Genomic DNA, 21,906 nt, shown 5'->3' with positions numbered 1-21,906 from the left:
GACCGGCAGTTTGAAGAATTCTACAATATGTTGGCCAAGGTAAATGTGAATTTGCCTCTACTTGATGTGATCCGAAATGTGCCTGCATACGTGAAATTCTTCAAGGAATTGGCATCCAACAAAAGAAGGTTCGGTGACAATGAGAAGGTGTTGGTCTCCGAAGTTGCAAACGCAATCATGCAGCAATCTTTGCCACCCAAGCAACGTGATCCATGTAGTTTTGTGATTAATATTGCTTTGGAAAATGGTAAGGAAGCCACGGGTATGTTGGATCTGGGGGCTGGGATTAACTTGATGCCTTACTCTATTTTTCAACAATTAGAGTTAGGTAATTTAAAATCTACTCGCATGTGCCTCCAACTTGCTGATAGGTCCGTCAGATATCCTCGTGGTATAGTAGAAGATATCCTAGTTAGAGTCGGGGGTTTGATAGTACCCGTTGATTTTGTCGTACTAGAGATTGGGGATGTGCACGAGAATGGTCGAGATCACACTTTGCTATTAGGAAGGCCCTTTATGGCGACCACTAACACGTTGATTGATGTCAAAAATGGAACTATTAAAATGTCAGTGTTGGGGGAGTCGGTGTCTTTCTCAGTGCATGAAAATCGGGCTATGCCTTCGGCTAACCTTATGAATGAGTGCTCATATATAGATGCTATTAATGGCTTGGTTGAGAAGGTATTTTTACAGGAGCAGGAATGCGAGGAAGTTTGCGCTGGATCAGCAGACATGGAAGAACTAGCTCGGGAAGCTGAAGAGTTCGGCGCTGCTCTGACACGGGGGCTTCGCTGCTCTGACTTCGGCCCTGGCAGCACTGACCTGCCCAGCAGCCCTGCATTGCCCAGCTTAGAGGAGGAACGGGTGGGGGCAAAGAAACCAGCACTCGAATTGAAGGAGCTCCCAACCAATCTCAAGTACGCCTTTTTAGAAGACGGAAATGAGAAGCCAGTCATCATCTCGTCGACTCTGACTCTAGAGCAAGAAGCGGCACTGCTCGAGGTGTTGAAGAGAAACAAAGCAGCGCTGGGATGGAGCATAGGTGACATACGTGGCATTAGTCCAGCCACATGCATGCACAGGATCAACCTAGAGGAAGGAACTACACCCAAGCGAGATGCCCAACGACGCTTGAACCCTATGCTGATGGAGGTTGTGCGCAAGGAAATCCTTAAGCTTCTTGCCGAAGGGATTATCTATTCAGTCGCCGATAGCGAGTGGGTGAGCCCGGTGCATGTCGTGCCAAAGAAAGGAGGAATGACGGTTATGCGCAATGACAAGATGGAGTTAGTACCGACGCGTCCTACCACGGGATGGCGGATGTGCGTCGACTACAGGAAACTCAATGCCGTCACCAAAAAGGATCACTTTCCCCTTCCTTTTGTTGATCAAATGTTAGACCGTTTAGCAGGACATGATTTTTATTGTTTTCTAGATGGTTTGTCAGGATACTACCAAATCGCAATCGCACCGGAAGATCAAGTCAAGACTGCCTTCACCACGCCTTTTGGGACATTTGCATGGAAGAGGATGCCGTTCGGATTGTGTAATGCACCCGGGACGTTTCAACGATGCATGATGTCCATATTCTCTGATATGATTGGTAAATTCGTGGAGGTTTTTATGGATGATTTTTCAGTTTTTGGGCAGTCCTTTCATGATTGTTTGACTAAGATTGATGTAGTGTTGAAAAGGTGTATTGAAAGTGGCCTAACCTTAAGTTGGGAAAAGAGTCATTTCATGGTTACTCGCGGGATTGTCTTGGGTCATGTGGTGTCTAAGCATGGACTAGAGGTTGACAGAGCCAAGGTGGAGGTAATCCAAAAGTTGCCACCCCCTATTGATATCAAAGGGATTAGGAGTTTCTTAGGTCACGCCGGTTTTTATCGACGTTTCATTAAAGATTTCTCTAAAATTAGCCAACCTCTATGCAAACTGCTAGCTCAAGACGTTCCTTTCAATTTTGATGACTCTTGTATGAATGCCTTTGAAACATTAAAACTTAAGTTGAGCTCTGCCCCGGTTGTGATTGCACCTGATTCCCTTTGAGATCATGTGTGATGCGTCTAACGCTGCTGTAGGAGCGGTGCTAGGTCAGCGTGTGGATAGGATGTTACATGTGATTTACTATGCTAGTTTAACTCTGAATAGCGCACAAGTAAATTACACCACTACTGAAAAAGAGATGCTTGTTGTAGTCTTTGCCTTAGATAAATTTCGAGCATACATAATTGGGTCTAAGGTCATTGTCCATAGTGACCATGCTGCACTTCGATATTTGATGACTAAACCTCATGCTAAAGCTCGTCTAATCCGTTGGGTCTTACTGTTGCAAGAGTTTGATGTAGAAATCAGGGATAGGAAAGGGAGTGAGAATCACGTAGCTGACCACCTTTCCCGCTTGGATAAAAATCTGCTAGAGTCGAGTCTCAATTGCATCCCTGAATCTTTTTCTTTTGAGCATACATATGCATTAACCTTTGATAAGAGCAGCACTGCCGAGATCCACTCTGCCCAAGCCAGAGCTGCCGAATTCCGCTCTGCCGAAACCAACTACGGTACCAAAGCAGAGGAGTCGAATACCAGAGCATGGGAGTCGGTACCAGAGCAGAGGAGTAGACATCTCCAGCATAGAATCAAAGCCAGCTCCGCTCTGGCCAGTTCTGCCGAGATCACCTCTACCAGCCTTGCCGAACTCAGCGCTGCTCAGAGCAGCCCTGCTAGCGCCGAGCCCTGGTATGCAGATATTATCAATTACTTAGTTTGTGGTATTCTACGGCCTGAGCTAACATCGCAGGAAAGAAAGAGATTTTTAGCTCAATGCAGGCACTATTATTGGGAGATTCCTCACCTTTTCAAGCTTGGAAAGGATGATGTCATTCGACGATGTATGCCGGCAGAGGAGCAACAACAAGTGTTGAAAATGTGCCATGAAGATCATTGTGGTGGACACTTTGGGGGGCAGAAAACAGCACATAAAATTCTTCAATCAGGTTTGTTTTGGCCTTCCATTTTCAAAGATGCACACATTTTCACTCTTGCTTGCGATAGATGTCAGAGAGTAGGAAACATCGGCCGCAGGAATGAGATGCCCCTCCAAAGCATTTTAATTGTTGAAATTTTTGATGTATGGGGCATTGATTTCATGGGGCCATTTCCTACTTCGCATGGGTTTCAATATATTTTACTTGATGTAGATTACGTGTCCAAGTGGGTTGAGGCTATCCCCACGCGGACATGTGATGCTAATGTGGTGCTTAAGTTTGTGCAAGAGAACATTCTTTCTAGATTCGGATTTCCTAGGACTATCATTAGCGATGGAGGCAAGCACTTCTGCAATAAGTTGTTTGCAAAGCTCATGAAGAAGAATGGGATCACGCACAAGGTTGCAACACCATACCATCCACAGACCTCTGGACAAGCCGAGACGAGCAATCGGCAAATCAAAGGAATTTTGGAGAAAACGGTACAGCCCTCGCGCAAGGACTGGTCCGCAAAGTTGAATGATGCTCTCTGGGCGTACCGAACTGCCTTCAAGGGCGTGCTTGGGATGAGTCCATACCGTCTAGTATACGGCAAGGCTTGCCATCTGCCGGTGGAGATTGAGCACAAAGCTTATTGGGCAATCAAGGCTACCAACTATGACTTGGGCTCTGCCGTGAAGCAGCGCATATTGCAAATGGAGGAGTTAGATGAGCTACGCAATGAGGCGTATGAGAATGCAAGAATTTACAAGGACAAAGTGAAGCGACTCCACGATCGCCGCATTTGTCACAAGAAGCTTTGCCCTGGAATGAAGGTGCTCTTGTTCAACTCTCGACTTAAGTTATTTCCGGGAAAGCTGAAATCTAGGTGGAGTGGTCCATTTTTACTCAAAGAAGTGTTCGAGCATGGTGCGGTCGAGCTATTGAACGAGCACACAAAGGAGAGTTTTCGAGTGAATGGCCATCGAGTGAAGCCGTACTACGAGCACCAGAGCTCGCCGTTGGAGGTGGAGTCTCAAGCTCTGCACAACCCTAGCTGAAGTTCAGCTCTGAAGTCGGGCTGGAGACTCTAAATCTAGCGCTGGGTGGGAGGCAACCCACCGTTGGTTTGTTTTAGTTTCTATTTTTCTTTGCTTTTAGTTGTGTGTCTCGTGTCTTTCCTAAGTTTTGGATGCTTTGCGGATACTATGATGCTTGGTGAGCATATCTTATTTTCAGCGCTGCAATTCTCATACTACCACCAGCGCTGCTGCCACTACCGCTGCACTTCTCCGCGCTGCCCTTCTCTACTCTGCCACAGCCAGCGAATTCCCCTCGTCATCACCTCGCACGTTGCTTCAATGTCTCCATGCCGATAATCAGGGACGTATTCTCTATTCTTATTTCTTTTGTGCCCTGAGGACATGGCATGCTTTAAGTGTGGGGGGTGTTTTATTGTGCTTATATTTTCAATTGGGCGAGATTAGTCTTTCTATGCTTAGTTTTTGGTCTTTGTCTCATGCGAATTTTTATGAATTTGTGGAAGAGAAGATGGTTTTCGATGTGCATTTCGGGTATGTGAATGAATGGTGGTTATTCTTGTTTTATTTTTAATATGCGTCTCTTGATTATGCAAAGAATTATGAGTTTTGTTGCAACACTATTGTAAGTTAGTAAAACGTTATTTGTCCGGTAGATGCTAGAAGGAGTGTTGTCATTGTGATTGCCTACGATCGTATCTTATCTGTGAAATGTGAAAAATGTTGGACGAATTGCCAACTTTAAAATTGCCTGTTCTAAAATGTGATAGCTCTGAGTCTCTGCTCCTCTAGTCTAACTATGAGCATGGGAAACCACGTGAAAAGACTTTGGATTACATTCAAATGGTTTTTATTTCACGAATTATGGCTCAACTGTCGAAAATCTTAAGCACACAAAGTGTGAAAAATGGTGATATTGATTATAAAGGTGATCACATTAGGGAATTCACTTCTAGTGGAGAATTGGGTCTGATCGAATTGCTTACATTACTCTTTTGTTGCTTCTTAAACTTTGAGTTACTTGCATGATCGAGAGATGTGTATTGATTGTAAAATTTTGAATTGACTTTGAGAATGTTTGGATGGAAATTAGCATTGTTGAAATCATTATCTTCCTAGGATTCATATGGATTTTGCTTGAGGACAAGCAAAAGGCTAAGTGTGGGGGGGGTTGATTTATGCTTAATTGTTCTAATTTTAGGGGTTTGCATGTGCTTATTTTAAGATTAATCTTCTGGAAATTGGTGCGTTTTATGGTCTATTTTATGCTTTGCAGGAGATTTAGGTTTTCGAGATGAAGAGTGCAAATCTTGGAGAGTTTGGGCTAAAAATCGTATGTTTGTGTCCACTCTGGCACGTCAGAGAAGCGAAACCCCGTGCCAGAGCCGAGAAGGCCCGCGCCAGAGGAGTCAAGGCGCCAGAGGAATCAAGGCGCCAGAGGAATCACGGCGAGTGCGGAAATACCAGAGAAATCGAAGGCGCCAGCGGAATCACACGTCAGAGAAGTCGCTAGTCAGAGGAATCACCAGTCAGAGAAGTCGCTAGCAAGAGAAATCGCAGTTCCTCTGGCGATAGCAGAGAATTCACCGTTCCTCTGGCGAATGCCAGAGCGAAAGCCATTCCGTTGGCGAGAGCCCCGAATTCGGCCAAAGTTAGAGTGTTCCCAGAGCGCGCGTCACAGTTGCAAAGTTGCCTTATCATGCACGATTCTATTGCCTTTTCGAGTTCTACTTTGCATGGCAACTTCCATGGTGATCCTTAGGGAATTGAAGTCTATAAATAGGGCCATACTTTCCATTGTACCAATCAATCTTTTGCCCTAGTTTTAGACGCCATCTTTGCAATCTTTTGGCATCCGAAGCTTAGGAATTTACTTGCTTTCATAGTTTTTCATAGTTTCAAGCTTTTATTGTTCTAAGTTAGATTTCAATTCAGTTTTTAGTTTAGTTTCTTGGATTGTGATTGAGTGACACAATTGCACGTTCAAGACGTTTACGATATTTCGTAATTCAATTCAATTTATTTCTGTTTAATCATGTTTACGTTTTTCATTTATGTTTATGCTTTCTTTTCAATTATGCAATTTAAATTATGCATTTTAGTTTCACGCCTAGATTAGAAGTCTTTACTTTTACAAGTATTTACTTTCATAAGTAGGTTTAATTTAAGTTCTTTAAAATCTTGTCTAGGGTTTAATAGTTCAATTCGCCTAGCTTAGTTTTACAATTCGGTTTTTGATTAAGTTTTTAATTCCAAAGTTTTAGTTTAATAATCAATCTCTTTACTGCTTTCTTTACTGTTTTCCTGCGATACAATTAGAAGCCCTTTAAGACTTTCCTTGAGAGATGACACTGGGTTAACTTATCACTACTAGGATGTCCTTGTTCTATTGCAAGTCAAACTAGAGGTGTGCTAGGTTGAGTCAACGCTGCTCTGCGATACCAGAGAAATGGGGACTTCACAAGTCTTTTCAGTAGAAATCAGGGATGACTGGCGGGCCCCAATTATGCATTTTCTCAAGACAGGGGAACGGTTGGGCAAAGAATCCAATCAGAGGACTCGCTACGAGAATTATTGCTTGATCAATGATCAACTCTACAAGCGGTCTTTTACCCACCCTTTATTAAAATGCTTATCTCCTGATGAAGCTGACTTTGCTCTAAAAGAAATTCATGCAGGTTGCTGTGGTGCACATACGAGATTCAGGGACCTTGTACGAAAAATCATTCGGGCAGGGTTCTATTGGCCTAACATCAACAAAGATGCCAGGGAATTCGTTCGCAAATGTGAGGCTTGCCAGAGACACGCTGGGAGAATCAATGTCCCGGGGGAAACCATGGGGGTCATGTACGCTGCATGCCCATTCGACAAATGGGGCATCGACATAGTCGGGAAACTGCCCACGGCACTAGGGGGCAAGTGCTCTCTCATTGTAGCGGTGGACTACTTCTCCAAGTGGGTGGAAGCTGAGGCTGTTGCAAAAATCGACGAGGTCACAGTGAAACGGTTCATTTGGCGAAACATCTGTTGCCGATACGGAGTCCCCAGAATCATCGTCTCAGACAACGGAACCCAGTTCACCGGGCAGAGAATTGCTGACTTCTGTGACCGAATGGACATCACTCAACGTTTTGTGTCCGTGGCTCATCCTCAAGCAAATGGGCAAGTGGAGCTAGCAAACAGATCAATCTGTGAGGGAATCAAAAAGCGGCTGAATCAGAGCAGAGAAAAATGGGTCGAGGAGTTGGACACCGTCCTTTGGGCCTACCGAACTAGCCCAAAGACAGCAACCGGAGAGGCGCCTTTCACTCTGGTATATGGATCCAATGCAGTCATACCAGCAGAGGCCAGATTGGAATCACATCGTATCACTACCTACGACACAGAGCACAATTCGGAACTCCAAAGAACAGAGCTCGATCTCGTTGAAGCGCAGAGGGACGAAGCTCAAGTCAGAGCAGCGAAGTACAAGAGCATCATCAAGGCGGGATACGACAAGAGGGTCAGAGCAAGGAAGTTAGCCAAGGACGACCTAGTCCTCAAGAGAGCCGACGCACTGAAGCCAGTGGGCAAATTCAAACCCAATTGGGAGGGTCCCTTCATCATCACAGAGGTCCTGGGCGGCGGAGCGTACACTTTGTCGGATCCAGACGGCAGAGCTCTCCCCAGACCGTGGAACATCAATACTTTGAAAAAGTTCTATGTGTAATGTTGCTTAGAATGACACGATAAATTGTAGACCGAATACTCTTTTTCCCCACAGGGGTTTTAATGAGGTTCGGGGCCATGATATCAATAAAATCGGATACGTGGTTTTAGGGAATTCCCTGGTGTTGACTCATTTATTTTAATTATCGCTTTTCAAATTGCATATTCTACTTAACATGTTCATGCAGAGCATTGCACATGTCACCAGAGGGGGGAGTAGGGTGTATACCCATAGTCCACAATTTACAAATTCAAAATTGCTGCTTAGCAAGTCAAGGGAAAACAAAGGCAAAATTGCTTCTTAGCAAGTCAAGGGAAAAGCAAACATCAAGGGCAGATCAGAGGAATCATTTTAACCGTAAGCCACGAAAGTTGGTTGCACCCCCAGGGTCTCCCATGCTCCGTGCAGGGGGTTACTATTGAACCATAAGCCACGAAAGTTGGTTGCACCCCCAGGGTCTTCCATGCTCCGTGCAGGGGGTTACTATTAAACCGTAAGCCACGAAAGTTGGTTGCACCCCCCGGGTCTTCCATGCTCCGTGCAGGGTGTTACTGTTGAATCGTAAGCCACGAAAGTTGGTTGCACCCCCTGGGTCCTCCATGCTCCGCGCAGAGGGTTACTATCTAATCGTAAGCCGCGAAAGTTGGTTGCACCCTCCGGGTCTTCCATGCTCCGCGCAGAGTGTTCTAAAGGGAAGCAGCGGGGGGAAGCAGCGAAGGGAAGCAACAAAGGGAAGCAACAAAAGGGAGCAGCGAAGGGATGATCCAGAGGGAAGAGTCAGAGAAATCCTCAAATCCTCAAAGCAGGAGTAAGAGAAATCCTCAAAGCAGGAGTCAGAGAAATCCTCGAAGTAGGAGCCAGAGAAATCTTCGAAGCGGAAATCAGATAAAAAACTCCGAGGGAAAAACCAGAGAAAACCCCGAAGGAGAAATCAGAGAAATCTCCAAATGAGAAGTTAGAAAAACACTCAAGGAGAAAGTCAGAAAAGTCATAAACATTCCGGCAAAACAAAACTACTAGCCTGGCCAGAGGCAGAGGAACCATTCAGAGGAACCACAAGCACTTCAACAAAAACATACATCACAACTCGAGGTCCTGGAATGAAAGCTCACATCAACCACAACAAATAAGAAGACAACACAAAAACATGAATGAAGGCAGAGCCAGCACAGAAATTAAAAGAAGAGACAAGTCATGAGAAAATTCCATTTATAATGCCAAAATGGCATAATTGTACATCAAGATCAAAATAGATACTAAATATTTACAAGTCCAAAATTACAAAAATTTTCGTTTAGGCCAAATGAGGGGATAGCAGAGCAGTCAAGAGGGAGGCGCAGGGACAGCAGAATCCGGAGCAGGCACAGCGGAGTCCGGGGCAGGGGCATAGGAGACCGGAGCAGGGACAACAGCTTCAGGGGCCTGGCCAGAGGGCCCTCCTACCTCAAGCACGGGCAACGCGCCGGAGTCCTTCACCACGGAAAGACGCGCTTCCACATCTAGCAACTGCAATGCCTCTTGCACATATTTTGTCTCATCTTTATACAGGGCAAGGAGTTGATCCACCGCGATAGAGGAAGATGCAGGATCCTCAAAAGCTGAGGCCTGGAAACCGGAGGGCAGGGGAGGCTCCATGCTGAACTGAGAGAACCCCAGGGAACTGTCACCAGCCGGACCCCGCAGCTGGTTCACAAAGTTCACCAGGGAGGCGCAGAAGTGAGGCTTATATACCGGAGCAGCAGGCACCGATTCAGAGCCAACCCCAAAAGCAAAATAGGGAAGGGCCTTCTCCAAAACCGGATACCACCACTCCGGCATCTTTTGAGACTCGGCAGTGATCCCCAGCAATCGATTTAGATCCTCATCCTTGATGTTGTCCATCAAGGCCGCCATGTCTAGAGCCGCGATCTGCTCTGCAGACGCACCCGCCATCTCCAACGCCTTTATCGCGGATTGCTTTATTACGTAGGCGAAGATGGAGCCAAGGCCCTCCAAGTAATCCGGAGTCCGCTGGAAGGCTGCCAATGTACCCTCCAGCATCATACCCAGGAAATGCTGGCCCTGAGGAGACAAGAAAAACTCCAGGCGCTGGTCCCGGGCTTCCAGAGCGTAGCCACGGTTCTGGGCACCAACACAGGCCTTTCTCCAGCCATGCTTGGCTTCCCTGTACTCCTCATCATACCTCGCCTTGAATTTGGCGAGGTTCCCATGGCCCTCCTTCTTGGCTCTCGCCAGTTCAGAGGCCAAGGAGGCCTTCTCCACCTCTGCCTGAGCAAGTTTGGCCTGCAACTCGGCCACGTCCGCCTCCGCTTTGTTGTACCGTTCCACGGTGCCAGCAACCTCCTCGTCACACTGCGCCGTCCGATGATATCAAAACTATTGAAAGGAACACTCTTGTTAGAAGCTGTGTTAACGCTCTTAAATTGTTTAAGTCTCTTGAACAGTTGATGGGACATCGAATGCAATGATGACTGAAGGCTTGCTCGACTGAAGGCTATGCACAAGTCCAGAACACACTAAGAGATGCAGACTCAACTGAGAGCTCCCAATTGAAGGAAACTGCATCAGAATCAATTGAGGAATTTACGAGTCATGACATTCGCCTCAACTGAAGAAAGGAAGACCACGTGGATAACCTCCAAGACATGCTGCAACTAATGAAGAAGTCAGAATCGGTGACTTTAAGGGATGGAATTTCCTCTCTTGTGTAAAAGCCTGCAGCATTCGTACCGAATGACAAGAAGACCATTTCTCCATCCATCAAAGAGAAATGAAGACAGAGAACCTGAGCAGATTAAGATGTTATCTCACAACGGCAGGATTCGAAGAAGAGATCTCCACCAACAGATCTATTCTTTAGAGTTGTCTATAAATAGCTCAAGAGGATACCCCAAGAAAAGGCGGGGGGGAAGGAGAAATAGAGAGAGAAAATCCGATTCAATCATCAATGTCTACATCGAAAGATCAGTTCGAGCTTAATCTCCACAACCACTGAATCGAAGAAGAGAGCAAATAAAGATCATACAATCAGAATGAATGATTACAAGAATTCTCTTAGAATTACTAGGCAATCAATAGATATATTCGTAGCCTGGTTGATGATTACTTGCGCATGTTCTCAGTAATCCTAGTTGGTTATTACATAACCTTTTTCTTTCTGAGAAAAGAGTGTTTGTAATAGAGTTCAAGACTAATACTAAACTCAGTGGTTGTTTAGTACCAAGAAACTATATAGATGGTTCCTTGGCACCAGTTAAGTCAAGTGGTTGTTGTTTGGTACCAGAAAACTAAACTGTTCGGTTCCTTGGCACCAGTTAAGTCAAGTGGTTGTTGTTTGGTACTAGAAAACTAAACAGTTCAGTCCTTTGGCACCTGGTAAGCCGAGTGGTTGTTGTTTAGTACCAGAAAACTAAACAAGACGGTTACCTTAGCACTAGTTAAGCCAAGAGGAAGTTCAGATTAAAGGCTCTATCTCCAAAGACCTTAGCATTTGCTGATAGTGTCAGGGCGTGCTAAGTGTTAAACCCAATTCAGAGTGGATTGGTAGGTTTGTTGTGCACCTTTAAGCATAAGCCCACAGACTAATCATCTGGTCGTGGAAGTAGGAAAGTTGTTTTCGAACCACTTAAAAATCCTTCACTACTACAAAAATGCTCATACATGACGGCTAAAAACCGTCATCTATGACATCTGAAAACTGTCAAGTATAGTGGTTTAGTGTATAGTACCTATTATAGATGACGGTTATAAACCGTCATGTATACTCAATATTTATGACGGTCACATAATTATACTTGACGGTTTTTGACCGTCAAGTATAATGTTATACATGACGCTAGTAGTATTATTCTTGACAGTTTCAAACCGTCATGAATAACATAATATATGACGTTTTATGTAATTATTTTTGTCATGTATGTAACATTCTTGAGGTGTTTTTATATATATATATATATATATATATATAGGGGAGGGCTAGAATAAAAACACTCTTAAGTGTATAAAATATAAATGATTTTCAGCCCTTAGATCATTAAGATCTACGGTTGATTCGTAACCCTGTTGGATGAATTCGTGGTCCTGAATTCGAATCCCAAAGGTAACAAAAATTTATTTTTCGTAATTCGTAACTCTGTTGGATAAATTCATACGTGTTCTACATAAAATTCATACATTAAGAAACGTTTATATTTTATACACTTAAGAGTGTTTTTATTCTAGCCCACCCCTATATATATATATATATATATACTTGACACTTTCAACCATCATCTATGCTCTTACAAAATTTAAAATATGTATTTCTCTATTTTATTTATTTTTCTCTATTTTAAATTTATAAATGCCAATAAATAATATAAAATAAAAAATTTACACATATTGAAGATGCCCATTTCAACATTGATAATAATCAACCATCCAACATTTACAAATAAGATCCATTACAACATCTCCAACATCTAAAAAGCTACAACATTCTTCAAAACACACTAATATCATCCTCCAAATGAAAATCCTACATACAACACCAACATATCAAAATATTTCTATAAGGCTTTCAAATTAAAGGACATCACCACGCATGAACTTCTCCATACCTTCATCAGAGTTCCTTGCTCCTTGTCATGTAGGCCTTCATCCTGTCATATTGAAAGCTCAAAGTTATATAAGAAAAATCTAGTAACTGATTAAAAACTAGATTAAATAATATCATACAATATTTTCAACGACCTTCTCAATTCTTCAATCTCAACGCTCCCATTTACCAAAAAAAGAGGGGGAGTAGAATTAGGGGTGAGCAAAATAACCGAAATCCGAATATCCGATCCGAACCAAACCGAATTTTAAAATTTGGTTCGGATTTTTCGGATTTTCGGATCGGATCGGATTGAATTTTAAGCAAATTTCGGATTTTCGGATCGGATCGGATTGGCAGCTTAAAAATCCGAAAAAATCCGAAATCCGAATTATATTTATAATATAATTAATATTATAATATTATAAATAAATATATATAGTTATTAGTTTTTAAATAGTTAAATATTTCTAAATTCTAACCCTATACTCCCATTTTGGTTGATTATAATTAATGGCTTGTTAATTATGACCTTAATTTAATTGTAATTATCTAATATGTTAGGTTGACATCTATTTCGGATTTTTCGGATTTTTTCGGTTTTCGGATTTTTTTTTACATTTCGAATTTTTTTTCACATTTCGGATTTTTCGGTTCGGATCGGATTTTATCCGAAATATTTTGGATTTTCGGATTCGGATTTTCGGATAATACGGTTCGGATCGGATTTAATTTTAGGAAAATTTCGGATTTTCGGATCGGATCGGATCAGGCAAAAATCCGATCCGAAATCCGAATGCTCACCCCTAAGTAGAATAAGCCATGTAGCTACAGAAGAACAGTGGTAATGTTAAATAAGCAAACAAGTACTCGTCTATGCTTGTAATCATTCAAAAAATAAGAGCACAACTTCTTAAAAATAATTGTAAGCACTCAAGTTGTAAGTAAATGACTAAGTGAGTAATAAAAGAATACGTAAAACTAATTAAGCATAGATCTTACGCAACATGACATACACACCATCATTTGTCTAGTATAAAACAAAGTTAGGAAATCTTTTCATCACTTCATGCATGGTCCATGCTAATTGGTCTTGTAGTTCCCTTAAGTCAAATGTTACTAAGAAGCTAAAATTGAGAAAGATGTGATTGAAAAGTGCACCTTTAAATGCAAGATCAAGACTCGCCTTCTTCTAGGTCAAAATTTCTCCGTTGAAGCTCTTGAGAAGCCATTCCCTATCATGCAGCAATCCTGAATTTTTTGTGGAAATACAGAGTTCAGAATCATGCTGCCAAACAAATATATACTCAATATATATTTACTGGAGGAAGGAAAGTATATGTTAAGGACCTAATTAAATCAGATAATTAGATTGCCATTTACCCTAATTATATTTTCTACAAATAATTTATTAGTAAGATAACTTAGTAACAAGCATAAAACTTTTCATCATGTTATAATCCGGTTACAAAGTTAGCACGAAGAGTGCAAAAACTAAAGTCAATGTCAAATATGCTGCATAAGAGTGCAAAAAATGAAAATACCTTCCATTTCACTACGAAGTCAGCCTATGCATATATTTGATTCTTAGATTTAAGCATTTCAAAAGGAGAATTCCCTGAAGGCAGGAACTGATTTTAGCACTTTATCCATTACAAGATTTTATGAAAGGCGATTTCTGGCTTAAGTTCAATCTAGCTAGTGATTAATTCTTTGAAAACATGACGATTCATCTCAAATAATATAGTGAAAAATGTATTTTCAAAATGAACTTATCAATCATCTCAGAACACTACAAAAAAAAATTGAAATTAACTACGGAAAATTCCGTAGCTAAACCGTAGCAAAAAACGATTAACTACGGAAATTTCAAAATTTACCACGGAATGACGAGCGTCGCGATATGCTTGGTCGTACTGTTCACCTGCTACGGGTAATTCAGTCGTTAAATTTAACAACGGTTTAATAACGGAAAATACCGTCGTTATTTTACTTTTTCATTTTTGTAATTTTTTTACATTCCGTCATAAAGCCGTAACCATAAACATATTTTATTTTCATTTTTTTTAAAAGCCGTCGTAAAGCCGTAGCCATAAAGATATTATATTTCATTTTTTTAATAATCCGTAGTAAATCCGTAGCTATATACAAGTATTTTTTTCTATTTTTTTTAACCTTTCGTAGTAAAACCGTAGCTATATATAGATTTCTTTTATATTTTTTGAATAATCCGTAGCAAAACCGTAGCTACATATAGGTATTTTTTTATTTTTTGTAAATATCCGTAGTAAATCCGTAGCTATATACAAGTATATATATATATATATTTTTAATATTCCGTAGTAAAACCGTAGCTATATATAGTATTTTTTTATTTTTTTTAATATTCTGTAGCAAAACCGTAGCTATATACAGATACTTTCTTTTATTTTTTTTCTGTTCCGTAGCAAAACCGTAGCTACATACCGGTATTGTTTTTAGTATTCAGTAGTAAAACCGTAGCAATATATATATACTTTTTATTTTTTTTATATTTCACAGTAAAACCTGTTTCTAATAAATACAAAATCAATGCAATATTTAAATTAATAATCATCTCAAAATCAAACTAATAAAATATCATAAAGGATACCTGTTTCGTATTAGAGAATGTGCCTGCAAATGATCACAAACTATAGAGCATTCGATGCTCATCCTATCTTCTTCTACTGCAAATTCTTATTCCCATCTTTTATTTTAAAACATTTGCATATATATATATACACACCTTAAATGCTGCATTAATAACAAATAATATCATCTTCAAGAAATCGCATTAAATTTTTATATAGTAGTATTAGAATATTTTCAGAATACATTATCTGAAGCCTATTACGTTGCCAACCATCTATACTAGTATATCATTGATTACATGTTAAATTTGTAATCCAAAATAATAGGACACGGCGGCTGTAGCATAAAAATTTGCCTTGTTTTTTCATTCTTACTACATTACAAAAAAACTTAAACCATTGCAAAGTAAAATGCAGCAGAGTAACCTTTGCTTCCAAGTCATCTTCTTCTTCATAGAACAATCAAGAGGCCATGTTTACAACCCTGCAATTTGGACGAAAAACAGAAGGAAAGTCAAATGCATGCTACTACAACTACAACTAAGAAATGGAACTATTGGTGTCATTCAACTTTAGCAATCACAGTTTCCAAGTAGCAATCCTCAATTTCCTATCGGTGTCACGCCTAAATATTTTCGAATGAAACTTACTAGGTTTTACACACGTCATCTTGGAAGTGGCTGTCTGTGGCAGAACACAAATTTTGATTGCTCAGATGATCGGCAATGGATCTAGGAACTTCATATAACTATTGTTGTGTTTCTCTTAGAAAACTATGGATTTTGTTTTCTAGAAAAACTTGTTCGAAATGTGCAAAAGTAACACCAGGGATGTGAGAGCTAATAGCAGCAAGGCCACATTGGGACAATATTTTGGATAATATTAAGCATAATCCGTCCCAATATTTTGATTTCTTCATCAAGTATAGATGCAAATAGAAAATTTAGGCGCAATAAAATTTACTCAAAATCATCAAACATCCTTCCTCACATTGGGACGGATTATGCTTAATAGTATGGACATATAACAAAACTAATCTACCCCTTTAAAATACACACGCAAAAGAAAAATAAAATAAAAAAAACTAATTCAGCAATACCTGGTTATGTTGCTGTCTCGGCTGAAGAAGGAGGCGGCAATTCTCTACGAAGCTCCTTAACTACGGCGGCCAAAGATTCTGGGTTGATACCCATTTCACAGAGAGCGATCAGAATCGAAAGAGTGTGGCGATCCAAACCAGTTTCGAGAATGTTAGACATGTGAAACGCTAAGTCCAGAGAATCCCGTGCAGTTCTTGCTGCTTCTTGATCCATGCCCTACGCCAATTTTTTTTTTGCTTTTTAGACTTTTACACAATCAATCAAAACCTTTTTAAAACTCGATCTACCAGTGTGAGCAAGAATGAAGATTCGGTTTATGCAACCGAGAATTCATCTTTTGGGGGAAATTCGAGTTCGGCAATGTAGTGGGCCGAAAAATCATGGCCCATTTGTGGAAAACAATGGATACACATAAGTTCAACAAATCCAAAATGACAGGGAGAGTGGAGGGCTGGCAAACGAAGGAGAGGGAACAAAAGTGCCCTTCTACATTTTAACAACATATGCATACACGTATATGTCATGCATGTGCCAACTTACATATATTATAGATTGTTATTTTGGGCTACTGAAGCAAAGGTAGAAAACAATACACCTCTTTTGTCACCTCTATAGTCTTGTAATCACATTTATCAGAAACATGGCTACAATGTAGCGATCCACTAATTTACAGAACCTAAAATTTCACTGGAACTTCATATCATAAATCATGATTATAGTTTGGGGGTGAGTTCATTCTGAGCAATCATGTTGTCATTCCCCTTTTTCACTTAAACTGGAAACACTTGATGTCCCTTACAAAATAGTCTTTTATAACCTCATATTCAAGCAAATTTACCTATGTGAAGCCCTTAAGCGGCTTAAGTTACTCATATAATCTTATTTTCATCAGACCAATGTTATGTCATAAGAATGAAGAAACATATGAAACTTCCATGACAAGCACTTACGAATTATGTGGCTTCCCAAGAACTATTATGCATCAATGATTGTGTTGATGTCCTCATCTTTATTTCATTCAGTGTTTACAGAATAACAAAAGAGAGTTCCTCAGTTATGAAATAAAATTTATCTAAGTTGGCCGGTTTCAACGAAATTGAGTGAGTTGTATGACGTTCCTGCAAGTAAAATTGAACATGTACCTTTCTTTAGAATGAAGCATATACCCTTAACTATTTGTTCTACAAAAACACACGCCACATTTTAGTTGAAATGGCTGAGAAGCAGATTCTAAAAATATAACATAAGAATTTATCTATACATTAGGAGTCTGTTACAGTACTTAACCCCAACATAATGAGCTACATTTCCCTAATTAGGACAACAGCAAGATGCTAGAAAAACCAATAGACTAAATATTCTAAAAGAGAGTTGATGTAATTTCTTTATAATATTACAGCAAATGAACCGATTAGATAATACAGCACAAGCCACTGCTTAGAGATCATCTTAACCAATTCCATTTAGAGACACCCATTTTCTGCTTTAATAGTAAGGAAGAGCATAAGAAAGCAGTTATTATCAACAGAGAGCTTCTTAGGAAATAAAGGCAGTGACAAAATTACAATTCCAAAGCACTAACTAATCCCCATTATGGTGAGATTCTCATTTCAGTTATAATCATTATAGAATCAATTGGAGATAACAACAATAGATATTACTTAATCTACTTAACTTTGGACTTTATTATCAGGTTGTGTTTCATCTGTAATCAACTAGCCCTACAATAAGTTCCAAGCTGATCTATCTCTAAACACAGGAGCATAAATTAGTCCTGCAACAGGTTCGCAGTTCAAGACAATTCGATTTACAGAGCAGTTCCACACATTTAATAGTCTCTTTTAATTCCAGTTGTGAAAATTCCAATTGGTGGAATGCAAGATCATGAAATAGCTCATTAATTCAACGTTGTAAATTCTTATTGTCTTCTAGTCTCAGTTTCAGAGATTCTAGACCAAAACAAGAATGAGGAAAGATGAGAAATTAAGTCATGAGTTTCTACTCTCCTTTCAACTCTCCTTTCTTCAACATCACTCAACTATAGCCTCTACATTGCAGTCCCAAACTGAAGTTTAATATTTTCCCAAGCTATACTTCTCTCCCATCTAAAAGATTCATCGCCAAAAAACAAAAAAGTCATATTCAAGGAAAAGAATACCTGGCTTGAATTGAAGAGGAGAAAGCTACTTGATCGATTGTGTATTCTAGCAGTAAGAGATTGTGTATTCTAGCAGTAAGAGCTTTTAGTTGGCCGAATGATCGGTCTTCAGATCTATAAAACAATAACCAGACAACGATTATCATTGTTCCAGCCCTAACTGAAATGAAATAGGAGATAAAGGCTCACCATTGTTCCAGCAATGGCAGCAGCAACTGAAGGTGACGATGGGGAGAAGATGCAGAGATAGACGGCGGATATCGGAGCGGGCGATGGGGAAAACGGCGGATATCGGAGCGGACGGCGGGGAAGACGGCGGAGATCGAAGCGCGCGGCGGGGAAGACGGCGGAGATCGAAGCGCGCGGCGGGGAGATCGATGGCAAAGGGGGCGGGAGCTGAACTAGAGAAGATGCAGAGATAGACGGCGGATATCGAAGCAGGCGGCGTGGAAAACGGCGGATATCGGAGCGGACGGCGGGGAAGACGGCGGAGATCGAAGCGCGGCGGGGAGATCGACGGCAAAGGGGGCAGGAGCTGAACTAGAGAAGATGCAGAATAGGCGACTATTTAGAAAATTCAATAAATATTATCGACTCTTTAACAACGGAAATCTAATTTAGAAAATAAAACAAAAAATTCAACATATTTTAACTACTATTATTTAGCTACGGAATATTAATTTTCATAAATAAAATTAAAAATTCAGTATATTTTAACGACTATTTAGCTACGGAATATAAATTTTAATAAATAAAATGAAAATTCAACATATTTCAACGACTATTTAGCTACGAAATATTAATTTTAATAAATAAAATGAAAAAATAAGTATATTTTAACGACTATTTAACTACGGATTATTAATTTAATAAATAAAATGAAAAAATCAGTATATTTTAGCGACTATTTAACTACGGAATATTAATTTTCATAAATAAAATAAAAAAATCAGTATATTTTAACGACTATTTAACTACGGATGATTAATTTAATAAATAAAATAAAAAATTCAATATATTTTAACGACTATTTAGCTACGGTTTAATAACTAAATATTTAAAATTAATTAAAAAATCAAAATTAATATGTTTCCGTTGGTAATCCGTAGTTAATTAACTACGGAATAAATTCCGTAGTTAAATTCAGTAGCTAATCTGGCGTTTTCTTGTAGTGGAATATAATTTCAAGATTGGCAAATAAAATAATTATAATCTATATATAAACTGCATAGCAAACTGAAGTTCTACTAATACATAGAAATCGAGAAAAAATATATAATAAGTCGCAAAATTTACAATGTTAAAATATGTAAGACGATTGTGCCACAATAACACAAATCATCCTTGATTATATCCGCCACCTATTATGAAATACAAAGTAAAGAAGAAAAATATCAGCTTCGAGGAAAACTTTAAGTGCTTGGACAGAATGTACCTCATCAAAATCACCCGGAGTTAACCTTTCAATTGAATAGATAGGTTTGAAAAAGATAGATTGAAATAAAAGTAGAGAAAAGATAAACCAATCAATTGAACAGATAAACCCTAGAATAGAAATTCCCAAGTAGCAATACAAAATCATAGCATAGAATCAAAACCTTAGACTATCACGAACATAAATTTGCAGGAAGCAACAAAATTAGGATTTTAAATCATCAATACCTAGAACAGAGCAACGAACATTGGAGCATCAAACGGCGGAGCAGTGACGACAGCGAAATGAACGCAGAGCATCGACAATAAAGACGAAGGGTGGCGGGTTGGCGACGAGGGAGGATCCGACTGCCGAGCGTGAATGTGTGGTTGAAGCCTGCCGCGGACTACCTGTGTCGTGCGGCTAGGCCTGCTAAGAGCGGGGAGTGGCACCGTGGCGGGGGTGACCGGAGGCAGCGGCGGCGGATCTAAGAGTGGGAGATGCGAGTGAAGAAGAGAGAGAGAGAGGCGAGAGAAGAGAATCGAAGAGAAACAGCAGAACTAAGTTCTAATTTTTAAATAGGATCTTTAATTTTTAACATTTTAATTTTTAAATAAGATCTTTAATTTAACATTTTAACATCATATATTATTCTAATTTAATCTTTCTTCGATTTTCTCCCTCTAGTTATACAATCTCTCTCTAACTTATAAGCTCAATTATTCATATATTTTGACAATTTATAAGCCCTTTAAAAACTACATCTTATAAGCTCTTAGAAATAAGCTAAGCCAAACACTCTTTATGTTGATAAGCTAATTGTGATAAGATTAATAAAATCTTAAGTAATAAAATACTAAGTGATAATTATAATTATATTTATTTTGATATATTTAAAATAAATATGAAACTATATGGACTACATAAATTGGTTTAAATGTGAAATAATATTGGAGATGTAAATGCTCACAAATAGGCCGCATCCACTTACTGTGAAGTGAAAACCATTCCCTCATATCCTTCCCCCTGAGAAATTAAAATCAAGGTTGGATAGAGCCTTCACAAATGGAATATAGCTCATCTAACATCCCAAGATGACCTGAGTATGTGTACAGTGATCTTCAAATCTAACGTTGAGAGAGGTTCATGATAAAGGTAGGGTTGAGAGAGATTTTACCACACTGTGATCATGAAAGTAGCTTTTCATTGTCGCTCCAACGTGAATCTAACTCGAAAACCAACCGAGCCGACTACAAAGAAATCGAAGAAGATGAAGACGGAGATTACTTCACTACAAAAAAACCGGAGATTACCGGCGGCGTTTTGCCGTCGGTAATGAGGGGACGGCCGCCGGAAATTAGTCTACCGGGGGCATTACCGGCGGCGTCTCGCCGCCGGTAATTTTCTCGTCGTTAACACTATTACCGGCGGCAAAACACGCTGCCGGTAATTAACGGCGGTAGGTACCGCCGTTATTTGTCCTCGGCGGAAGGCGGAGAAATGCCGGCAAATTACCGGCGGGGTTTTGCCGCCGGTGATATTCACCGGACGGCGGCGGTGAATATCACCGGTAATTGTTGCACGTACCGGCGGTAAAATGCCGCTGCTAATTACCGGCGGTATTTTCCCGCCGGTAATTTTTTTATTATTTATTATTTATTATTTATTATTTATTATTTATTATTTATTATTTATTATTTATTATTTATTTAGACGAACTTCCCAGTCGGTCACCCATCTTAGTTGTGCTCTAAGTCAAGCACGCTTAACTTTGAAGTTCCTTTCGAATGGTCACCAGTACAGAACACTCGTATTATTGATATATAGAGTACCTATTAATTCATTTAAAGTCTAATTCAATATACAAAATCATATATATATTCATAACCTTATAATATATCAAGATGATATCGATGAGATGCTGTTAATTACGGATCGAACTCGTTTTTGTCTTTATTTTTATGTCGCAAAAGAATTTATTTATTAATTTAATATTATTATTAATTAATTAATTAATTAATTAATTAATTTTTTTTATCAATATAGTTTATATACTCCATTAGTATTTTATGATGATAATTATTGTATTTTGAATTTATTTCCATACGTCCTTATTTTTATAAAAAACAAGGAGATAATTTGTTTTAAGATAAGTAATTTGAATTTATTTCCATTCGTCGTTATTTTGAATTTATTACTTTGTTACGAATTAATTGTAATGTTGTTTGAAAACATGAAATTAATAGTTGCTCAACATAACATATATAAATGTAAAAAGAAAGTGCAAGTGTAATTTTGTTCCTAAACATAGACAAATAGTTCCAAAACATGAAT

At 39.5% G+C, this 21,906-nt stretch overlaps 1 protein-coding gene and 1 long non-coding RNA gene across 6 annotated transcripts; both read right to left on the bottom strand.

Annotated features, from left to right (window-relative positions):
- Positions 1-12,090: 12,090 nt before the first annotated feature.
- Positions 12,091-12,505, bottom strand: LOC131016727 (uncharacterized). Its single transcript, XR_009099198.1, has 2 exons — positions 12,444-12,505; positions 12,091-12,352 (listed from the first exon to the last, which is right to left on the bottom strand). It is a non-coding gene; the product is annotated as an uncharacterized LOC131016727 (long non-coding RNA).
- A 2,584-nt stretch (positions 12,506-15,089) lies between these two features.
- Positions 15,090-20,173, bottom strand: LOC131016725 (mitotic-spindle organizing protein 1B-like). Of its 5 annotated transcripts, none has more exons than XM_057945432.1 (6): positions 19,821-20,166; positions 18,348-18,693; positions 18,159-18,272; positions 16,951-17,118; positions 16,000-16,216; positions 15,090-15,384 (listed from the first exon to the last, which is right to left on the bottom strand). In XM_057945432.1, the coding sequence occupies exon 5, from the start codon at positions 16,211-16,213 to the stop codon at positions 16,004-16,006; it is 210 nt and encodes a 69-aa protein (XP_057801415.1). In that variant the 5' UTR covers positions 16,214-16,216; positions 16,951-17,118; positions 18,159-18,272; positions 18,348-18,693; positions 19,821-20,166; the 3' UTR covers positions 15,090-15,384; positions 16,000-16,003. The 5 variants fall into 5 exon arrangements, 4 of the variants coding, with proteins under 4 accessions (XP_057801415.1, XP_057801413.1, XP_057801414.1 ...); XM_057945430.1 differs by having other exon boundaries at positions 18,348-18,698; positions 19,821-20,163; XR_009099197.1 differs by lacking the exon at positions 16,951-17,118 and having other exon boundaries at positions 19,821-20,173.
- Positions 20,174-21,906: the final 1,733 nt, after the last annotated feature.

This window comes from Salvia miltiorrhiza, chromosome 3 (assembly GCF_028751815.1).
Source record: "Salvia miltiorrhiza cultivar Shanhuang (shh) chromosome 3, IMPLAD_Smil_shh, whole genome shotgun sequence".
Taxonomy (NCBI): Eukaryota; Viridiplantae; Streptophyta; class Magnoliopsida; order Lamiales; family Lamiaceae; genus Salvia; species Salvia miltiorrhiza.
Note: the sequence above shows the minus strand (reverse complement) of the source record. Positions and strands in the feature narration are given on the sequence as shown.